Raw genomic sequence first — 20,496 nt, forward strand, 5'->3', positions numbered from 1 at the left:
CATTGTAAAGGAGGACTCGGGACTGAGTGTATATGTTTTGAAGAGGGACCTAAAGACGCTTTGCAGGGATCGAGGGCACAAATGGACCTGGTAAGAGGCACCAATACAGAACGACAGGAGCCAGAGGGACAAAGACATTGCAAAACAGAGCCCAGGACTGAGTGGGAATTAGAAGAGCAGGAGGTGCAGGGGAAGCAGGCAGAGGACGACACACACACACAGCAGGAGGAGGACAAAGCTCAGGGGCTGGTAAACCATGAAGAAAACTGCAAGAGTACCAAAGCACGAGGGAAACAAAATGAGAGGACAAAAAACTTGGTCTTAAACTGCCTATACACAAATGCTAGGAGCCTGAGGGCCAAAATGGGAGAACTGGAAATCACTGCCAGCAATAAGGACCTAGACATAATTGGAGTCACAGAAACGTGGTGGACAGAGGAAAATCAATGGGATGTGGCCATACCAGGGTACAAACTGTACAGGAGAGACAGGACACATAAAAAGGGTGGAGGAATAGCGCTGTACATAAAAGACTCCATACCATCAGCCAGGATGGAAACAACAGTACGGGCGGATGGCTTGGAATCACTATGGGTGAAACTACAGGGAGGAGCAGGGGCAGACATTAAATTGGGTCTGGACAACCGGAAGAAATAGACCAGGAGCTGGAAGCTGAACTGAGACAGGTATGCAGAAGCGGAAATGTGGTGGTGATGGGGGACTTCAACTATCCTGGGATAGACTGGAGTATTGGACACTCAAACTGCGCAAGAGAGACCAAATTCATAGAGGTCACGAGGGACTGTTTCATGGAGCAACTGGTCACGGAACCAACACGGGGCGATGCCACTCTTGACCTAATCTTCAACGGACTAGGAGGGCCAGCAAAGGAGGTGGCGGTATTACCCCCGCTAGGTAACAGCGATCACAACACGATCCAGTGCAGGCTTGAAATTGGACCATCAAAGGGGAAAAGAACCACAACGACGGCACTCAACTTCAAAAAAGGAAATTATGATGCCATGAGGAAATTAGTGGGAAAGAAACTCAAAGGCAACATAGGGAAGACGGAATCCGTAGAAAAAGCCTGGACCTTACTCAAGAAGACTGTGCACGAAGCGCAAAACCTATGCATCCCCAAGTTCAGAAAAGGGTGCAAAAAAAATAGAACGAAAAATCCAGTGTGGATAACAAATGAAGTGAAGAAGGCAATAAGCGACAAGAAGGCATCGTTCAGAAAATGGAAAAAAGACCAAACAGAGGAGAACCAAAAAGTGCACAAAGAACACCAGAAGGAGTGTCACCAAATGGTTAGAAAAGCAAAAAGAGAATACGAAGAGAGACTGGCAGAGGAAGCAACAAACTTCAAGTCGTTCTTCAAATACGTCAAGGGGAAGCAACCGACGAGAGAAGAAGTGGGACCATTGGACGATGGTGACAGAAAGGGAGTAGTAAAAGGAGAGAAAGAGATAGCTGACAGGTTAAATGAGTTCTTCACGTCAGTCTTCACGATGGAAAATATAACCAACATTCCGGAACCCGAGGAGATCGTTATAGGAGACCAAGACGATAAGCTGGTCGATTTAGAAGTAAGCCAAGAGGATGTACTCAAGCAGATTGACAGACTAAAGAGCGACAAATCGCCAGGTCCGGACGGCATTCATCCAAGGGTACTCAAGGAGCTAAAAAACGAAATAGCGGAGCCATTTAGACAGATATGCAACCTATCCTTAAAAACCGGAGAGATCCCAGAGGATTGAAAAATAGCAAATGTCACGCCCATCTTCAAGAAGGGCGCAAGAGGAGACCCGGGAAACTACAGGCCGATGAGCCTGACCTCAGTTCCGGGAAAGATGATGGAGGCACTGATTAAAGACAGCATCTGTGAGCACATCGAAAAAAATGGGCAGCTAAAACCGAGTCAACACGGCTTCTGTAAGGGTAGGTCATGCCTCACTAACTTATTGTACTTCTTTGAGGGGGTGAGCAGCCAGATGGATAAAGGGGAATCTATAGACATCATTTACCTTGACTTCCAAAAAGCCTTCGACAAGGTGCCACACGAGAGACTGCTTAAAAAGATATGGAACCACGGGGTACAAGGGGAGGTCCACTGATGGATCAAAATCTGGTTGGCAAACAGGAAACAGAGGGTTGGCGTAAAGGGCCACTACTCAGACTGGAAAGGGGTCACAAGCGGAGTTCCGCAGGGGTCAGTGCTGGGACCGCTCCTGTTCAATATCTACATAAACGACCTAGAGGCGGGAACCAAGTGTGAGGTCATTAAATTTGCAGATGACACCAAACTATACAGCAGGGCTCAAACCAGGGAAGACTGCGAAGATCTTCAAAAGGATCTAACACAGCTGGAAAAGTGGGCCGAAAAATGGCAGATGAGCTTCAACGTGGGGAAATGCAAGGTCATGCACGTGGGGAAAAAGAACGCGATGTTCACATACAAAATGGGGGGAACACCACTAGGGGTCAGCAACCTGGAGAGAGACCTGGGAGTGATGGTAGATGCAACACTGAAGGCATCGGCGCAATGCGCCACAGCCTCTAGGAAAGCAAACAGAATGCTGGGTATCATTAAGAAGGGTATTACAACCAGGACGAAAGAAGTCATCATGCCGCTGTATCGTGCAATGGTGCGGCCGCATCTGGAGTACTGCGTCCAGTACTGGTCGCCGTACCTTAAGAAAGACATGGCGGTACTTGAGGGAGTACAAAGAAGAGCAACTAGACTGATAAAGGGAATGGAAAATCTCCCATATACCGAAAGATTGAAGCAGTTGGGACTTTTCTCCCTGGAGAAACGAAGACTTAGAGGAGACATGATAGAAACCTTCAAGATCCTGAAGGGCATAGAAAAAGTAGACAGGGGCAGATTTTTCAAATTAAGGGGCGCCACAAGTACAAGGGGGCACTCGGAGAAATTGAAAGGGGACAAGTTTAGAACAAATGCTAGGAAGTTCTTTTTCACTCAGAGGGTGGTAGATACATGGAACGCGCTTCCAGAGGCTGTTGTAGACAAGAAAACATTAAATGGTTTCAAAGAAGGTTTGGATAGATTCCTAGAAGAAAAAGGGATTGAGGGGTATAGATAGGTATAGACCATTGCTCAGGCAATGGGCCTTATGGGCCACCGCGGGAGCGGACCGCTGAGCAGGATGGACCAAGAGTCTGCCTCAGCGGAGGCAACTTCTTATGTTCTTATGAATGAATTCTTTGCTTCGGTCTTTATGAAAGAAGATGTAAGAAATCTTCCTGAACCAAAAATGGTTTTCAAGGGTGATGAGGTGGAAGAATTGAAAGAAATCACGGGGAATCTGGAAGACATACTAAGCCAAATCAACAAGTTAAAGAGTGATAAATCACTTGGACTGCATGGAATACAAACCAAAGTACTGAAAGAACTCAAACATGAAATTGCTGATCTGTTGTTAATGATCTGTAACCTGTCATTAAAATCATCAGTAGTACCTGAAGTTTGGAGGGTGGCCAATATTACGCTAATTTTTAAAAAGGGAACATCTGGGGAATTACAGACCAGTAATTCTGACCTCAGTGCCAGGCAAAATAGTGGAAACAATTATAAAAGGTATTGAAGGTGTGAATAAACATGTAGATAAAGGCGAGCTGGTTGATGTATTGTATCTAGATTTCCAGAAAACTTTTGACAAAATTCCTCATGAGAGGCTTCTGAGAAAATGAGAGAGTCATGGGATAGGAGGCAATGTTGAATTGTGGATTAAGAATTGGTTATCAGACAGAAAACAAAGAGTAAGGTTAAATGGCCATTTTTCTCAGTGGAGGGCGGTAAACAGTGGAGTGCCGCAGGGATCTATACTGGGACTGGTGCTATTTAACTTATTTATAAATGATCTGGAAATTGGAACTATGAGTGAAGTGATTAAATTTGTAGATGACACTAAACTGTTCAAAGTTGTTAAAACACATGCAGGCTGTGAAAAACTGCAGGAAGACTGGGTGTCCTTATGGCAGATGAAATTTAATATGAACAAATGCAAAGTGATGCACATTGGGAAAAATAATCCAAATTATAGTTACCGGATGCTAGGGTCCACCTTGGGGGTTAGCGCTCAAGAAAAAGATCTGGGTGTCATCATGGACAATACACTGAAACCTTCCACCTAATGTGCAGCAGCAGCCAAGAAAGCAAACAAGATGCTAGGAATTTTTAGAAAAGGGATGGTAAACAAGACTAAGAATGTTTTTGCCTTTGTTTCGCTCAATGGTGCGACCTCACCTTGAGTATTGCATTCAGTTCTGATCTCCTTATCTCAAAAAAGATATAGCGGCACTAGAACAGGTTCAAAGAAGAGCAACCAAGATGATAAAGGGGATGGAACTCCTTTCGTATGAGGAAAGACTAAAGAAGTTAGGGCTCATCAGCTTGGAAAAGAGACAGTCTACAAAATCCTGAGTGGTGTAGAATGGGTACAAGTGGATCCATTTTTTTACTGCATCAAGATTTACAAAGACTAGGGGACACTCTATGAAGTTACAAAGTAATACTTTTAAAACAATAGAAGGAAATATTTTTCTTCACTCAGAGAATAGTTAAGCTCTGTAATGCATTACCAGAGGATGTGATAAGGACGGTTAATGTAGCTGGTTTTAAAAAAGGGTTGGACAAGTTTCTGGAGAAAAAGTCCATAGTCTGCTGTTGAAACAGATATGGGAGAAGACACTGCTTGCCCTGGATCAGTGGCATGGAATGCTGCTATTTGGGTTTTTGCCAGGTACTTGTGACTTGGATTGGTCTCTGTGAAGATGGGATACTGGGCTAGATGTGACCATTGGTGGTACTTGAGGTTTAGGGGTAAAGTCCAATGGCTTAACTTCATGTTGGATAAGGTTTTAATAGGAAATCCACACTAGGTACCAGTCTTCTTTTCTACATTATCTACATTATTACCTTTATTAAGATGAAAATATGCCACCATAACTATGAAGATCCATAATTCTATCTGAAAGCATCAACTCCTATCATCAATGGCTAATCATTTGGAATGTATGAAAGACCAATAACCCAAAGTACAGTAGTTATGCAAACAGATTTGAATCCATATATTGTTTTGCATTAGTCTTCATTACAGAGAATGTTGATAAAATACCCATACTAGAATTAATCTTAGTAGGTAATAATTCAGAGACACTGTAACCAATTAGTGTGAATTTGAAAGAGATGCTAGAATATATTAACATACTAAACAGAATCAAATCACCAGGTTCTGATGGTATTCACCCCAAAATTCTAAAGGAACCTAAATATAAAATTGTATGTCTGGTACTCATAATCTGTAATTTATCATTTACATCTGCCACTGTGCCTTGATATTGGAGGATATCTAATATATTGCCAATTTTTTTAAAAGGCTTCAGGATTGACCTAAGTAACTAACCCCCTCCTTTACAAAGCCGCGCTAGCATTTTTAGTGCCAGCTGTGGCGGTAAGAACTTTGACGCTCTATGAGACTCAGAGGTCTTACCACCGCAGCCGGTGCTGAAAACGCTAGCACAGGTTTGTAAAGGAAGGAGTAAGAGCAGTGAGACTGATAAGAGTGGCAAGTGACATGGTGAGAGCTATCAGTCTTATGGATAAACTTGTCTTAAATGGAAAGAGCCAACATAGATTTAGCAGAGAATGCTCTTGTCATGCAAATCTATTACAGTTGTTGAAGGTATGTGGCTAAGAGTGAGATAGTATTGTTTGGATTTTCAGAAAAATAAGGCAGAAATAGTCAAAAAGGGTTCACAAAGGGGGCGCTCAGGAACCAAAACTGTGCACACCACGCAAACCGCGTGAGAGCTAACAAGATAATATCAAGTGTTAAGGGTGCTCTCAGTGTGAGCAAGCAGTAACAGGAGACAAGCTCCAATACTTCATAACTCAGGTAAAGGTAATGTACCCCCACTTGCACACCATCACTGAGCACCCTGGGCGTGCAATAAATCAAGTGAAAACATTCACGAATCAAAAGCAAGTAAATTAACTGAGTGAATAACAGGTGAAACCTGAGCGACCCCTGAATGAACCCTACCAGCCAAAACCCCAGCGCAAAATCAAAAAATCAAAAAAAGGTAACTTAACTGAAAAGTGAAGCAGGAACTCATCTCTGAGGCTCAAAATAAAACGCATCCGGAAAACAGGACGCCCCCTTTGTGAACCCTTTTTGACTATTTCTGCCTTATTGTTGTGTTGAGTTCAGGTTGTGGCAGTAAGTTTTGGAGTGTGTTTTGTTGTTGGATTTTCAGAAAAGCATTTGATAAAGTTCCTCGTGAGAGCCTCCTTAGACAATCAGGTAGAGTAGGACTAAATGGTGAATTTTCCCAGTGGTGAAAAGTGAATGGTAGAATATCCCAGGAATCTGTACTGAAACCAGTATTGGTAATCGTACTCATTAATGTAGAAAAGGGAGCGAGTGAGGTGACAAAATCTGCAGATGACACAAAATTATTCAAAGTAGTTAAAGCATGAGAAATGAGGGATAGTAAGAATTCTTTATCAGGCTGCAAAACCTGGCATCTGAATAGCAGGTAAAATTTCATGTGGAAACACACAGGGAAAAATGATTCTAACTATAGGTTCATAATGCTGGGTTTGACATTAGCAGTTATCACCCAAGAAAAGGACCTTGGATTGCTGTGAAAATTACATTGAAATCTTCCACTCAGTATGCAGAAGCACTAGTCAAAAAAAAGCAAATAGAATACTAGGAATGATTCAGAAAGGAATGGGGAATAAAGCGAGGCTATCATAAACTGTAGTGTGACAGTACATGAAATAGCGTGTGCAGTTCTCATTGCCCCATGTCCAAAAAGATATAACAGAACTAGAAAAGGTACAGAGAAGAGTTAAAGAATTCATAAAGGGATGGAAAGACTTCATTGTAAAGAAAAATTTAGCAGGTTATAGTGCTCATTTTCAAAGCACATAGGCATCTTAAAATACATTAGAAAAAAGGTCCACCTGCTATAATCATCCAAATCCTGATTTTGGAAAGTCAGAATTTTGACATTTCATACTGCAGTTTGTCCAAATAGCAAGGGGGCTTGTTGTGAGTGTGCTTTGGGCAGGACTAGGGAGGGTTCCAAAATTAGGATGGCCAACAAGAATTTTCAAATGTTTTAAGGGAGGACATCTTTATCTAGACCTGTTTCAGTCAAGTCCAGGGTACAAAATATTGCTCTAGTTGATCAACTAACTAGAGAATGACACGGGGACAGAATTTATCTCCGTTCCCACAAATAATCATGGGGCTCATAATTTGTAGGTTGATTATATGGTGTAAGTTTAGACATAGTGGTGGTCTGGGCATTTAAACAGCTAACGTAGAGGTAGGCCATTATCAAAAAAACCCACCTTTTGGACGTTTTTTTTTGATAATGGACATTTTCCCTGCTTCTACTTTCAAAGTTTAAGACCTTAGGCCAAAAGGGGACTTAGATGTTTTTTTTTATTATGCCCCTCCATGTCATTCTATAAGGAGAGAGGGAAGAATCAGAGTATGAATGGGCACAGCCACTGACCCTCAAGCCTTGCAATGAAGAATGCTGATGTAGAAGGACTGAGGTTGAAAGAGGCACTACAGAATGACAAGAGATGGTTTCCCACAGGGACGGGGATGGAGTCAAATACAATGAAACCTTCTGCCCAATGTGCGGCAACGGCCAAAAGAGCAAATAGGATGCTAGGAATTATTTAAAAAGAGATGGTTAACAAGACTAAGAATGTTATAATGCCCCTGTATTGCTCCATGGTGCGACCTCATCTGGAGTATTGCGTTCAGTTTTGGTCGCTTTATCTCAAGAAAGATATAACGGCACTAGAAAAGGTTCAAAGAAGAGTGACCAGGATGATAAAGGGGATGGAACTCCTCTCGTATGAGGAAAGACTAAAAAGGTTAGGGCTCTTCAGCTTGGAAAAGAGAAGGCTGAGGGGAGATATGATTGAAGTCTACAAAATCCTGAGTGAAGTAGAACAGGTACAAGTGGATCAATTTTTCACTCCATCAATAATTACAAAGTTGTGTGATGATAGTTGATCCACTTTTACTTTAATTTTTTTTTTTTTAAGTTGAAGTAGTACTTGAACCTGGACCACTTGGTTTATCATCCACTGCACCAACAATTAGGCTACTTCTCCTGCCTGTTCATTATCATAGACTGTTGTAGGGCAGCCCACAAGTGCCAAAATATCACTTTAAGCACAGGTCATATCAAGAGCAAGGTCTCCAGAAATTTTCTCATGGTAATAATAATAATTTTATTTTTGTATACCGCCACACCACATAGTTCAAGGCGGTTCACATATAGAAGAACTGTGCAATCAGTGAATAAAATACAGTTGACTTAAAAATACATTAAAATCAGATTAAGATAAACATTTTAAAATATCAATATACAATTTACAAATTTACCAAACAACTCAGTTTACAGCAGTTTCCTAAAAGACATATAAAAATGAGCCTGAAAAATAATGGTACATAACCATGAATTCATTTTGCCTGCCTGAAATGCAAATAGTTTGTCACAAAAGGAGAAATTTGGTGTCCCTGCTACAGTATTCTTTTTAGTCAGTTTACAGATCAGCTGTGGAATTTGTTACCAGAGGATGCAGTCAAGGTTAATAGAATAGCTGGGGTTCTTAATGGCTGGCAAGGTCTCCCTGGTGGCTTAGGTGGTTAGTGCTGTGCACTGCCTAGTAGAAGATTCCAATTCAATCACTTGTTTTCCTCTCTCCATCTTCTTCCCCCCCATCTTTCACTTCAAGAATCCATAATAGTCCTGACTGATGTTCCAGACATATGCTTTCAACATGTGCCTTTAACCTGGCACATTTCCACCAAGAACCGACATGGCGAGCAGCTGTTGAAAGCCTGTTCTCATCAGGAAAGATGACTTGCTTCTTGAAGGGGAAGTGACCCAGTGGTTAAAGCACTGAGCAGCAGGTCCATGATTGTAGGACTCTTGGCAGACCCAGTACATGGCCTCAAGCCAAGAATCAAATGGCAGATAAAATTTAATGTGAATAAATGCAGTGATAAACATTGAGCAGGATAATCCAAATCATAGTTACCTGATGTTGGCACCCAAGAAAAAGATCTAGGTGACATTGGAGACAATATGCTTAAATTTTCTGCCCACTGTGCAGTGGTGGCCAAAAAGCAAACAGGTTGTTAGGAATTATTAGGAAAGGGATGGTAAATAAGGCCAAGAATATTATAGTGCCTCTATCGCTCCATGGTACAAACACTGATTGAGTATTGCATCCAATTCTGATCACCGTATCTCAAAAAAGATATAACAGAATTAGAAAAGGTTCAAAGAAGAGCAACCATAATGATAAAGAGAAGGGAATTGTACACCACTTTTGTGTGGTTACACATTCAAAGCAATTTACATACATAAAGGTACTTATTTTGTACCTGGGGCAATGGAGGATTCAGTGATTTGCTCAAGGTCACAAGGAACAGCACTTAGATTTGATCCCACAAACTTAGGGTGCTGAGACAGGAGCTCTACCACTAGACCACTCCTCAAGGAGATGAAATGCTTCTCCTATGAACATAAGTAAAAATAGTAAACAACAAAAACTATTGCCAAAAATCATAAATAATTCATTAATCAATACTGAAAAGAGTGGTAAGGCTGAGCTTTCATTCAAAATATAAAACTCATTTGTGGTGAGACTTCAGAAATTCATTCCCCAACTCACTACAGGGCAGCCTAAGCTGATCCATTCGGGGGATTGATTTATCAATCACCGGTCAGTCACCAACACCAACCTTAATGCAAAATCTTATTGTGTTAAAACAATAACTATTATAAATATCCTGTAAACATTATAAGTGTGGAACTTAGCTTTAGACAGCAATGAAACTTCACAATCGTGATCTCAACGGGGCCCATTTCACCCATGGCTTCGTCAGCAGATCAAGAAAAATGACTATAACTGAACATGTTCCAACCACATTTAACATCCAGTAACCAATTGGCAGAAAGCCTGATGGGACCCGTGTCACTATGCAATCATCCTCACTAGGACTTGTGCTCCATAAAGACCACAGGAACTTCTGCCCTATAATGGCATCAGCCTGAAAAAAACACCGTGGCAAAACTAAAGTGCCACCTATCCCCCGAATAGATCAGCTTAGGCTGCCCTATAGTGAGTTGGGGAATGAATTTCTGAAGTCTCACCACAAATGAGTTTTATATTTTGAATGAAAGCTCAGCCTTACCACTCTTTTCAGTATTGATTAATGAATTATTTGTGATTTGGGGGAATAGTTATTCCACCCCACATTTTTGTTGTTTATTATTTTTGATTTTTCAGTGGGGGTTTTTTGTCTTTTTTGATTTTGTGATAGGTAAAAATAGGACATGTTGGATGACTGGGCACCACCCCACCCCATCATTAATGCCAAATCTGCTTGGGATAGCAATTCCCACTGTGAGTAGTTTTAAATATTTGGGTGTTAATCTTTGATTCTACCCTTTCAATGATGGGTCAATTATCTTCAGCCGTTATGTAGGAGTAGGTTCTGTTTATTGAGACAACTGAGAGCACTTTTTGATAATAAGGCAATGAAAACCTTGTGTACACTATTTACTTCAAGATTAGATCATGGTCTACCCTGGGCTGTCAAAGTCACAAATTAGGCGCTTACAAACGCTTCATAATATAGCCATTAGGCTATTGGGTAAACAACAAATATACGATCATGTCACACCACTGTTTATTAAATATCATTGGTTACCAATATCATATGGGAGTGGATTCAAGATCTTGTATCTAGTTCATAAATCACTTTAAGAACAACAGTCCTCTTATTTGCATATATGGATAACTTTTTATTCACCAGTTAGATGCCTGAGGTTCTTACAGGACTTTAGGTTAATAACACTTCCTCTCGCTAAAGCACACTGAGCAGCCGTGAAAAAAAGGGCTTCTTTTTATGGGGGGAGTTTTCCCCATCATTATGGAACACACTACCTCAAGAGAAAAGATGTGAGTAATCTTATAAAAATTTTAAGGCCAGTTTGAAGTCATTTTTCTTTAAGAAGGCTTTGCAGCTGTAATTCTAATTGTGCAATACTGTGAAAGCTGCTGCCCAGTGGAAAGACAGATGGAATGAAAAAGGGATCTAAGAACATAAGAATTGCCACTGCTGGGTAAGACCAGTGGTCCATCGTGCCCAGCAGTCTGCTTACTTGGCGGCCCTTAGGTCAAAGACCAGTGTCCTAACTGAGTGCCTTACCTGCATACATTCTGGTTCAGCAGGAACTTGTCTAATTTAGGCTTGAATCCCTGGAGGGTGTTTTCCCCTATAACAGCCTCCGGAAGAGCGTTCCAGTTTTCTACCACTCTCTGGGTACAGAAGAACTTCCTTATGTTTGTACGGAATCTATCCCCTTTTAACTTTAGAGAGTGCCCTCTCGTTCTCTCTATCTTGAAGAGGGTGAACAACCTCTCTTTATTTACTAAGTCTATTCCCATCATTATCTTGAATGTTTCGATCATGTCCCCTCTCAGTCTCCTCTTTTCAAGGGAGAAGAGGCCCAGTTTCTCTAATCTCTCTCAGTGTGTTTGTGTAGCTCTTTCTTTTTAATTATGGAGTTCCTTTCTTAACTTGCTTTATTGTTATGTTAATGTGAACCACTCTGATCTGACAAAGAAGGGGTGGTATATCAAGTTTTAAATATAACTATAAAGAGGTGCTCTTCGGCTTGGAAAGAGACAGCTGATGGGGTTGAGGTCAACAAAATCCTGAGTTGTGTAGAACAGGTAAAAGTGAATCAATTTTTTTTTACTGTTTCAAAAAGTACAAAGACCAGGAGTCATTCAATGAAATTACATGGAATTGCGTTTAAAGAAAATAGAAGGAAATATATTTTCACTCTATGAATAGTTAAGCTCTGGAACTCGTTGGCCAAAGGATGTAATAGTAGTTAGCATAACTGGGTTTAAAAAAGATTTGGACAAGTTCCTGGAGGAACTGAGATAGATATGGGGAAAGCCACTGTTGTCCCTGGGATTGCTAGCTTGAAATGTTAGAGATTCTTCCAGGTACTTGTAACCTGGCTTGGCCACTATTGGAAGCAGGATATTGGGCTAGATGGACCATTGGTCTGAACCAGTATGATTTCAATTGAATTGGAAGTATAAAAGCACAAAATGAAACCAGCAGGTAAAAAAACATGTGTGTACATTAACACTTGTTGGTGAGATAGGCAGGGGAAGGGCTGGAGGATGGGGGGTGGGAATCACTAACTCCTATATCTGAGCAACAGGGGGGGATCTTTTAGATCCTTCCAGATTGATCTCTCTCAAATTCAGAATTCTAGGCTGAATGGACCAGGGCTAGATATTCATATAAGCTAGATAAGCTACAGCTTAGGCAGGGCCTCACATTACAAAGGGACTCATACTTCTCAAGAATGGAATACTATTAAACCTAAAATTTAGTTCCTATTTAATTGAGTGTGGGGGAAGAGAGAGAGAGAGCTCTTAAATATTATAGCTTAGGAGCCACAATATGCATAAATCTGGCTCTGCAATAGGCTGAGTGACTCAGCAGACACAGCAGAATTTGATCTCTGCTCTGGAGAGATGATGGGAGACTGAAAAAGAGGACAATATGGAGAGGAAATGAATGAATAGAGGACATAGTCCAGGTTCTGTGTTGCTCAGTTCTTTGAACCAGCTACTGAGGTAAAGCATTCAGAAGGCTAGCTTTGTTTCCTTTATGCTTTTCCAGACCATGTGGATTGAACGAACCACCTACGTCACAGCCTACAAGCTACCCGACATTCTTCGCTGGTTTGTTGTTATCAGCATGTCTACTGTAAGTTTAACAATATTTTTTTATATACACACAAGTTACCACTTAATCTGCCATTCACTTGCATTCCATACTTGCATGCATTGCCCACTTATAGGATCATACAGTGCATCAGTGTTTCTCAAGCTGTTCCTGGAATACCCCTAGCCAATTTGCAGAATATCCAAAATTAATATGCATGACAGAGATTTGTATGTACTGCCTCCTCTGCATGCAAATATATATCATTCAAATTCACTGTGAAATTCCTAAACCCAGAGTGGCTGGGGGTACTCTAGGACTGAGCTGAAAAGCACTCCAGTACAGCATATAACAGTTTAGATATAACATATACTAACATTGCACATACTGTTAATATCTGTCATTTATTAACCCTCATGTCCCAAGTTTAAGCAAAAGGGAAGATCTGGTTATTTCATAACACTTACAACCTTCCCACCACATACTTCCCTTTTGTGAAATATCTGCTGTCTGGCTTCCCTGCCTCATTTCTTCATCTCTCCTCTTAATTTTTAATTACTGTAAACTGCTTAGCTACACCAAATTGGTGATATATCAAATCACTTGAAAAAAAAATTAAATAAATAACACGAGATGTATGGGGTAAATATTCACCTGCTTGTGGTCAGCAGGGGTTTTATCGCTGCCAACATTATACCCAAATATTCAACACTTATTGGCCAGATAGGTAGGGGAAGGGCTGGAGGACTTGGGGAAAGGACTCACTAACTCCTATACCTGAGCAACAGGGGAGGGATCTTTTAGATACTTCCAGATTGACTTCAGTCAAAGACAGGATACTAGGCTGAATGGACAAAGCCACGTCTGGGCACCAGCACTGAATAACCAGGTTTGTGTGTCTGGCTATCTCTTATCTTGTTAAGTGCGATATTCAGCACTTAACCCCATAAGAGAAACCAGATAAAGATAGGATTGTGTTTTACGCAGTCTGATAACTTAGGCAATTAACTGCTGAACAGAGTAATTCTAACCTCTGTCCTTAGATGCCCGTGAATAATAATTGTACAAATATTTCCAATCACATATTGTTTATTAAAAATTAACAGAAATCTTGTTTCAAAAGGCATTTGTACAATGGAGACACATACAATCAGACATGCAAAATGCACCTCTTCTGAAAAAAATGGTCTCAAAGAACCTATTCTGGTTTGTTCATTTATGTACTCTCGTAATGACCATTATTACATCACTCCCATCTACCAATCAACCAGCAGAGGCTGTCCTATGTATTTGAATAAAGAAATTCCTTTTAGCTTTTATAGGTACCAGGCTTAAAGAAAAGTTTTACAAATTATATATTTGTTCACAGCAAATTCTAAATATGCATAAAACATTATAATATACCCAAAGAAAACTTTGAATCAAAACAGCTCTCTGACCAAGTCTCTGTAACGCTGACAGTCTCAGATTTCACAGACACACAAAAGAAAGCCCAACAGCCCCCCTTAATGAGAATTCCTATACTAGAGGTCAAACTAGCTGACCTTTGTATACCCTGGGCCTCTCAAAGACTGGCATTCCCATGGTATCAGTGTTCCTGGCTTTAACTTAACCATTTCCATATGTTGTATCTGGAATTTCCAAAGCCTAAAATTTTTTAGTAATTTTAAATGCACATTTTATATGTAAAGACACACCCAAAATTCACACACATAATCAAACATATCCTCATACACATTCTGGTATTCCAACATTCACTCACACGCCAAATGTCATATTTCATTCATATTCAATACTTCTGTAGAGCATATTTAAGAAAGGTTTTCTTCTTTATCCAGCGATGGAATGTCAAGAACATTTGTTATCACTCAAGTCCTGAGGTTTCTCCTATTCAGACAAAGAACACCAGAAACCAGGCTTTTAAACGGGAAACTGCAATATCTGTTCACTGAACAAAGAAATGAGGAACTCCTATAACTTTACTTTTTCAGATATTTCAAATATTTCAAACAGCACAGAAGAAATTGCAGGGCGTGGCAGGGACTTTTCTAAGTCCTGATCAGAGGGTCTTACATGCAAACACATTTAAAACTTAGAAAAGTCAGGATAATTAACAAAAGACCAGGAAAACGATGTATAGCATAGAAAAATGGGAATTCAGTATTTATGTGAATTGCTAGGTACTGAATTCCCATTTTCCTGCGCTATACATCATTTTCCTGGTCTTTTGTTAATTATCCTGACATCAAAGTTTTATATGTGTTTGCATGTAAGACCCTCAGAAAGGTCCCTGCCACGCCCTGCTATTTCTTCTGCGCTGTTTGTGCTAACCAGGCCTTCCACATTGCTGAAACTGCCCTTGGACTGCCCATAAGAACATAAGAAGTTGCCTCCACTGGGTCAGACCAGAGGTCCATCTCGCCCAGCGGTCCGCTCCCGCGCCGGCCCATCAGGTCCGCGACCTGTGAAGTGGTTTCTGACCACTTCTATAACCTACCTCAAGTTCTATCTGTACCCCTCTATCCCCTTATCCTCCAGGAACCTATCCAAACCCTCCTTGAACCACTGTACAGAGTTCTGGCCTATCACATCCTCCGGAAGCGCGTTCCATGTGTCCACCACCCTCTGGGTAAAAAAGAACTTCCTAGCATTTGTTCTAAACCTGTCCCCTTTCAATTTCTCCGAGTGACCCCTAGTGCTTGTGGCTCCCCACAGTTTGAAGAATCTGTCCTTATTCACTTTCTCTATGCCCTTTAGGATTTTGAAGGTTTCTATCATGTCCCCTCTAAGTCTCCTCTTCTCCAGGGAGAACAGCCCCAGCATTTTTAACCTGTCAGCATATGAAAAATTTTCCATACCTTTTATTAGTTTAGTCGCCCTCCTCTGCACTCCCTCGAGTACCGCCATGTCCTTCTTGAGGTACGGCAACCAGTATTGAACACAGTACTCCAGGTGTGGGCGCACCATTGTGTGATACAGCGGCATGATGACTTCCTTCGTCCTGGTTGTGATACCCTTTTTGATGATGCCCAGCATTCTGTTTGCTTTCTTTGAGGCTATGGCACACTGCGCCGATGGTTTCAGTGATGTGTCGACCATCACCCCCAGGTCCCTTTCAAGGTTACTCACCCCTAGCAGTGTTCCCCCCATTTTGACTTTGTGTTTGACAGTTAGACCCTGATTCTACAAAAAACACCTAGATTGGCGCACCTAGCCGATCTAGGCGTCTAACTTAATTATTTAAAAATCTTAATCAGCGCCAACAACAAACAATTAGCACTTTATAATTAGCTTAAATTAAAATTAATTGGGTGGTAGGCTGCTAACTTGGTAGGTGCCTACCGCTTTGCATATACTACTTTAGTATTCACAGCTCTAAAGTCATTCAATATCTTACATTTAATATTTGTAAAGTGCTTAGACCCATAACCTGGTAAAGACTGTGATAAACACAGACTATGGGGTAAATTGTGGACATTTTTAGGTATTTAGGCCAAGAAAACCCTGGCATAAATAGGAGACGCCTAAGTCTTCATTAGGAGCCACTCGGCATGATTGTATAAACAGTGCCTAACAGAAGATTAACAGGCGCTGCGCACTGTATTCCTTGGCACCTGTGTCTTAGGCACCATTTAGAGAATTGGGGCCTTAGTGCTGATATTCGGCAGCATTAACCACTTGAATGCCACTGAATATCAGCAGATAGCCCTACACAAGTGATTTTAACTGGTCAGGGGCCTCTCCTGCCTGGTTAAAATACTTTGAATACTGGACTCCTTAATTTCCATCTACCACTCACTAACAAAAGATAAACACAGAAGATACTTGGATGCATGTATGTAACAGTAGAGCAGATCAGATGCATCTTGCAATAATTTTCTTCTATTGTTTTCTCTGTTCCTAACATTTACGAGTGTTACTCACCAGGGGCATAAAGAGGGTGAGTGTCCCCACCCTCTTCTCCGCACACAACCCCCCCCCCCACTGCTCCTTCCTGACCCCCCCCTGTCACGCATGTGCACCCCTTCTCTTCTCCCATGCCTCTTTAATTTTCCCAGTGCGAGCAGCATTATGAACTTGCTGCCTGCATCGTGTCGGCTCTCTCTCTGATGTCACTTCCTAGACGCAAGACCCGGAAGCGATGTCAGAGAGAGTCAACACCAACGCGGGCAGCAAGTTTGTGATACTGCTCATACCAGGAAAATTAAAGAGGTATGAGGGAAGGGAAGGGTCACACACGTTCGGCAAGGGGAGTCAGAAAGCAGTGGGGCAGAGAGGAGGACGGGTGCTGGCACTCCCCCACCAAGATGGCGCCTGGGGCCATCACACACGTTCGGCAAGGGGAGTCAGGAAGCGGTGGGGCAGAGAGGAGGACAGGTGCTGGCACCCCCCCACCAAGATGGCGCCTGGAGCGGACCGCCCCCTCCCCCCTTACTATGCCACTGTTATACACATAGCTCACATATAGATAACTTATATGTGTAATTCTAAAACAATATACAATATAAACAGCTTGTGTATATTATTTGCAGAGTCATCAGCTTTTTGTCATTAGATGGAGTCTCCTTTTTCAAGACTCTAAAGTCAAAATGTGAAACCTTGCAGTGATTTTCATGTGTCTGTTCATGGCTAGTAAATATAACGGCATATGAGAGTAATTTTATAACAGAGCATATGGGTAGGTGTCTACGTGTCTTTATAATGTGCTCCAACAACTAAATATTTCCCACAAAAGCGCTGAAAATACTGAAATACTTTTACATTATTAGTTGCTATTTCAACTTCAGATCTAAAGTACTCAATGGGAGCTCAGACTTCCACCCAAATCAAACAGTTCCAGGTGGTGGTATTCTTCATTATTCCCAGTACTTATTATTATTTTATTTTATTTTATCCTTTTTCATTATATCCTTATTTCCTTATCCACATTTCATTGTTTCTTTTAATAAATAGGGCTTATAAATAAATTCATAACTTAGCTTTAGTTAGTAGCCAATCCCCCTTCCCAACGTGTTTCTCAAGGTAAGGGGAACTGTAAAAAATAGAAAATAGAAATAAGGTTATCACAACACGGTAAAATAAATTTATAATGTGCTAGCATATGTGACAGGGAAGACTCCTGAAATCAAGTTTCAAGTTTTATGTAAAATTTGATTCTAATGCTTATCAGTGGGGGATACAATTATATACATACAATAAACTCATATAGATATAAATAGACTAACTTAAAAACGTAAGGACAAGGAGGAGGAACTACAATATTTAAAGCAAAGAGAGACATTTAAGGTTAGAACGAAGGAGGGGGGGGAATATAAAATAATGAAATAGTACTAAAAAGTGTCGCTGATCAAAAAAAAAACAATATAAGAATATTGGCTATGCTCTATTCATAAATATCGAAAGCTTCCTTAAAGAGAAAACTTTTAAGGGCGCCTTTAAATCTTTCTAATTTAGTCTTCTCCCTGAGATAGATGGGTAAGAAGTTCCAGAGTTGGGGGTGGGCTGTAACTGAGAAAATTTCTGTGCATCTTGTATTGATGACCTTCAAGGATGGAATGGATAATAAGTGTCGTTCATTTGATCTTAAAGTCCTTGAAGGAGTGTATGGAAGGAGTCTGGCAATTATTTGTAGATGCCATTTTTAGCCTATAATTTTCCTCTCTGCACAGTTGATGAATTATTCATGATTCTCATTATATAAGCCACAGTATTAGTTTGTAGATATGATTTCTGATGATTGTCCATGTGTCTGTTTTATCATGTTTTTACAAAATTATGTATGTAAATTATGTAAACTGTTTAGTTTTAAATGGTATAGAAATTTTTAAAATAAATAAATGTGATCACATATACCTGCTCAATGTGCTTCATGCATGTATGTGTGTAGATTAATATATTTCATAATCTGTGCATGTATGTGCTAAGTCTACCCATATTCCACCCAAACTTCACCCCTCTATAAGCCCTACATTAAAGTATGAACCATGTACATCTGCGAATTTAATAAATTTACTTTTCATGGGCCCAGTGCATCTGCACAGCCACTACAGAGCAGACGAGTTTTCTACCTCATTGCACTGCCAACTCTGCCCCATCTGCCAGCACCACTTTGTAGAACATCATTTTTCCAACCACTCTTTCACTCTGTGGTTGCTTCAGTAACGGGGAGGACCTAGAGCAGCTTGCCCAATATTACTGCAGTAGCAGTTGACCATTCCATAGTAGTGTGATGGGAACCGCTGCTTCGGTAATACCAAGGCAATGAGGAAACAAGCCTACCTTTATCATCCTAGGCTTACAATGTTTATTTGTAATGCCTTAGGCCCATAAAATGACATAAAATCATTGTTCTGCTCTGAGCAAGGAGATGTGGGGGGAAAAATTGATATTGTGGGGATGGTGAGGGGACGGGGATGAATCTTTGTCTCTGTGTCATTCTCTACTCTGCCACCCAAGGTGATATTGTAAATCACCCTTTATACCTTGTGACTAAGGTGAATGAATCAGTTTATATGGCCCTCAGAGATGCCACCAGGGATCAATATGATCATATCCCTTGGCTTTACACACCCTATCGTCATCGGGTCAATATCAAATGTGGAAATGATGTAAACATTTTTTTCTTTCTTTTTTCTTTTTACTTTTACTAATTTTACTCGTGTGTGTTAAACTCTCTTTGCTAATTTTAAAACAATAAATATGGCTAATGAGTTTAAGGTCGATACTTAGCTTCACCGGGATGGTTAGTAGCTGTTGGTAAGGGATACATATGCCAACATGTTTCACCCCTAAAAAGGGGGTTTCTTCAGGGCTATTATCCCTTTTGTGTTAATTTTACACGGCTGGCCACCCGATCTAAGTTTCACTAAGATCTTAGTGAAACTTAGATCGGGTGGCCAGCCGTGTAAAATTAACACAAAAGGGATAATAGCCCTGAAGAAACCCCCTTTTTAGGGGTGAAACATGTTGGCATATGTATCCCTTACCAACAGCTACTAACCATCCCGGTGAAGCTAAGTATCGACCTTAAACTCATTAGCCATATTTATTGTTTTAAAATTAGCAAAGAGAGTTTAACACACACGAGTAAAATTAGTAAAAGTAAAAAGAAAAAAGAAAGAAAAAAATGTTTACATCATTTCCACATTTGATATTGACCCGATGACGATAGGGTGTGTAAAGCCAAGGGATATGATCATATTGATCCCTGGTGGCATCTCTGAGGGCCATATAAACTGATTCATTCACCTTAGTCACAAGGTATAAAGGGTGATTTACAATATCACCTTGGGTGGCATAATTAATAACACCTTGCAAGAGAACACTGTTCAAGCCTATTGTTCTGAATTCTCTACTCTGTACACTTCTTGTCTTCCCTACCACCCCTTCCCCATTCCCTGATACATATGTTTTTGATGTATAGAGCAAATGGGAGTACCCTGGCTTGTTGGTGTAACACATAGCGCCAGACAGCAATATTACTGCAACACACTAATTTTAAAAGATTCACTTGTCATTAGTCACTCTAGATGAGGAAACAGATCTTTCTTCATTACAGAAGGGGTATAAAGCAGGTGGTATGCTAAATGTGATGCCGAAAGATTTTTTTTTTTAATTTGGGAGGGTTGCAATTGATGGTATCAGGCACGTGTCAGCTTTTAAT

General features: G+C 40.7%; 1 protein-coding gene across 1 annotated transcript in view; it reads left to right on the forward strand.

The window, feature by feature from the left end:
- The window catches only part of LOC117365127 (dedicator of cytokinesis protein 2-like), a 1,549,644-nt gene that overhangs the window by 1,469,374 nt on the left and 59,774 nt on the right, over positions 1 to 20,496 (forward strand). The window contains exon 44 of the mRNA XM_033955120.1: positions 12,789 to 12,875. Coding sequence (XP_033811011.1) covers positions 12,789 to 12,875 — 87 coding nt within the window. The remainder of the gene's footprint in view (positions 1 to 12,788; positions 12,876 to 20,496) is intronic.

This window comes from Geotrypetes seraphini, chromosome 1 (assembly GCF_902459505.1).
Source record: "Geotrypetes seraphini chromosome 1, aGeoSer1.1, whole genome shotgun sequence".
Taxonomy (NCBI): Eukaryota; Metazoa; Chordata; class Amphibia; order Gymnophiona; family Dermophiidae; genus Geotrypetes; species Geotrypetes seraphini.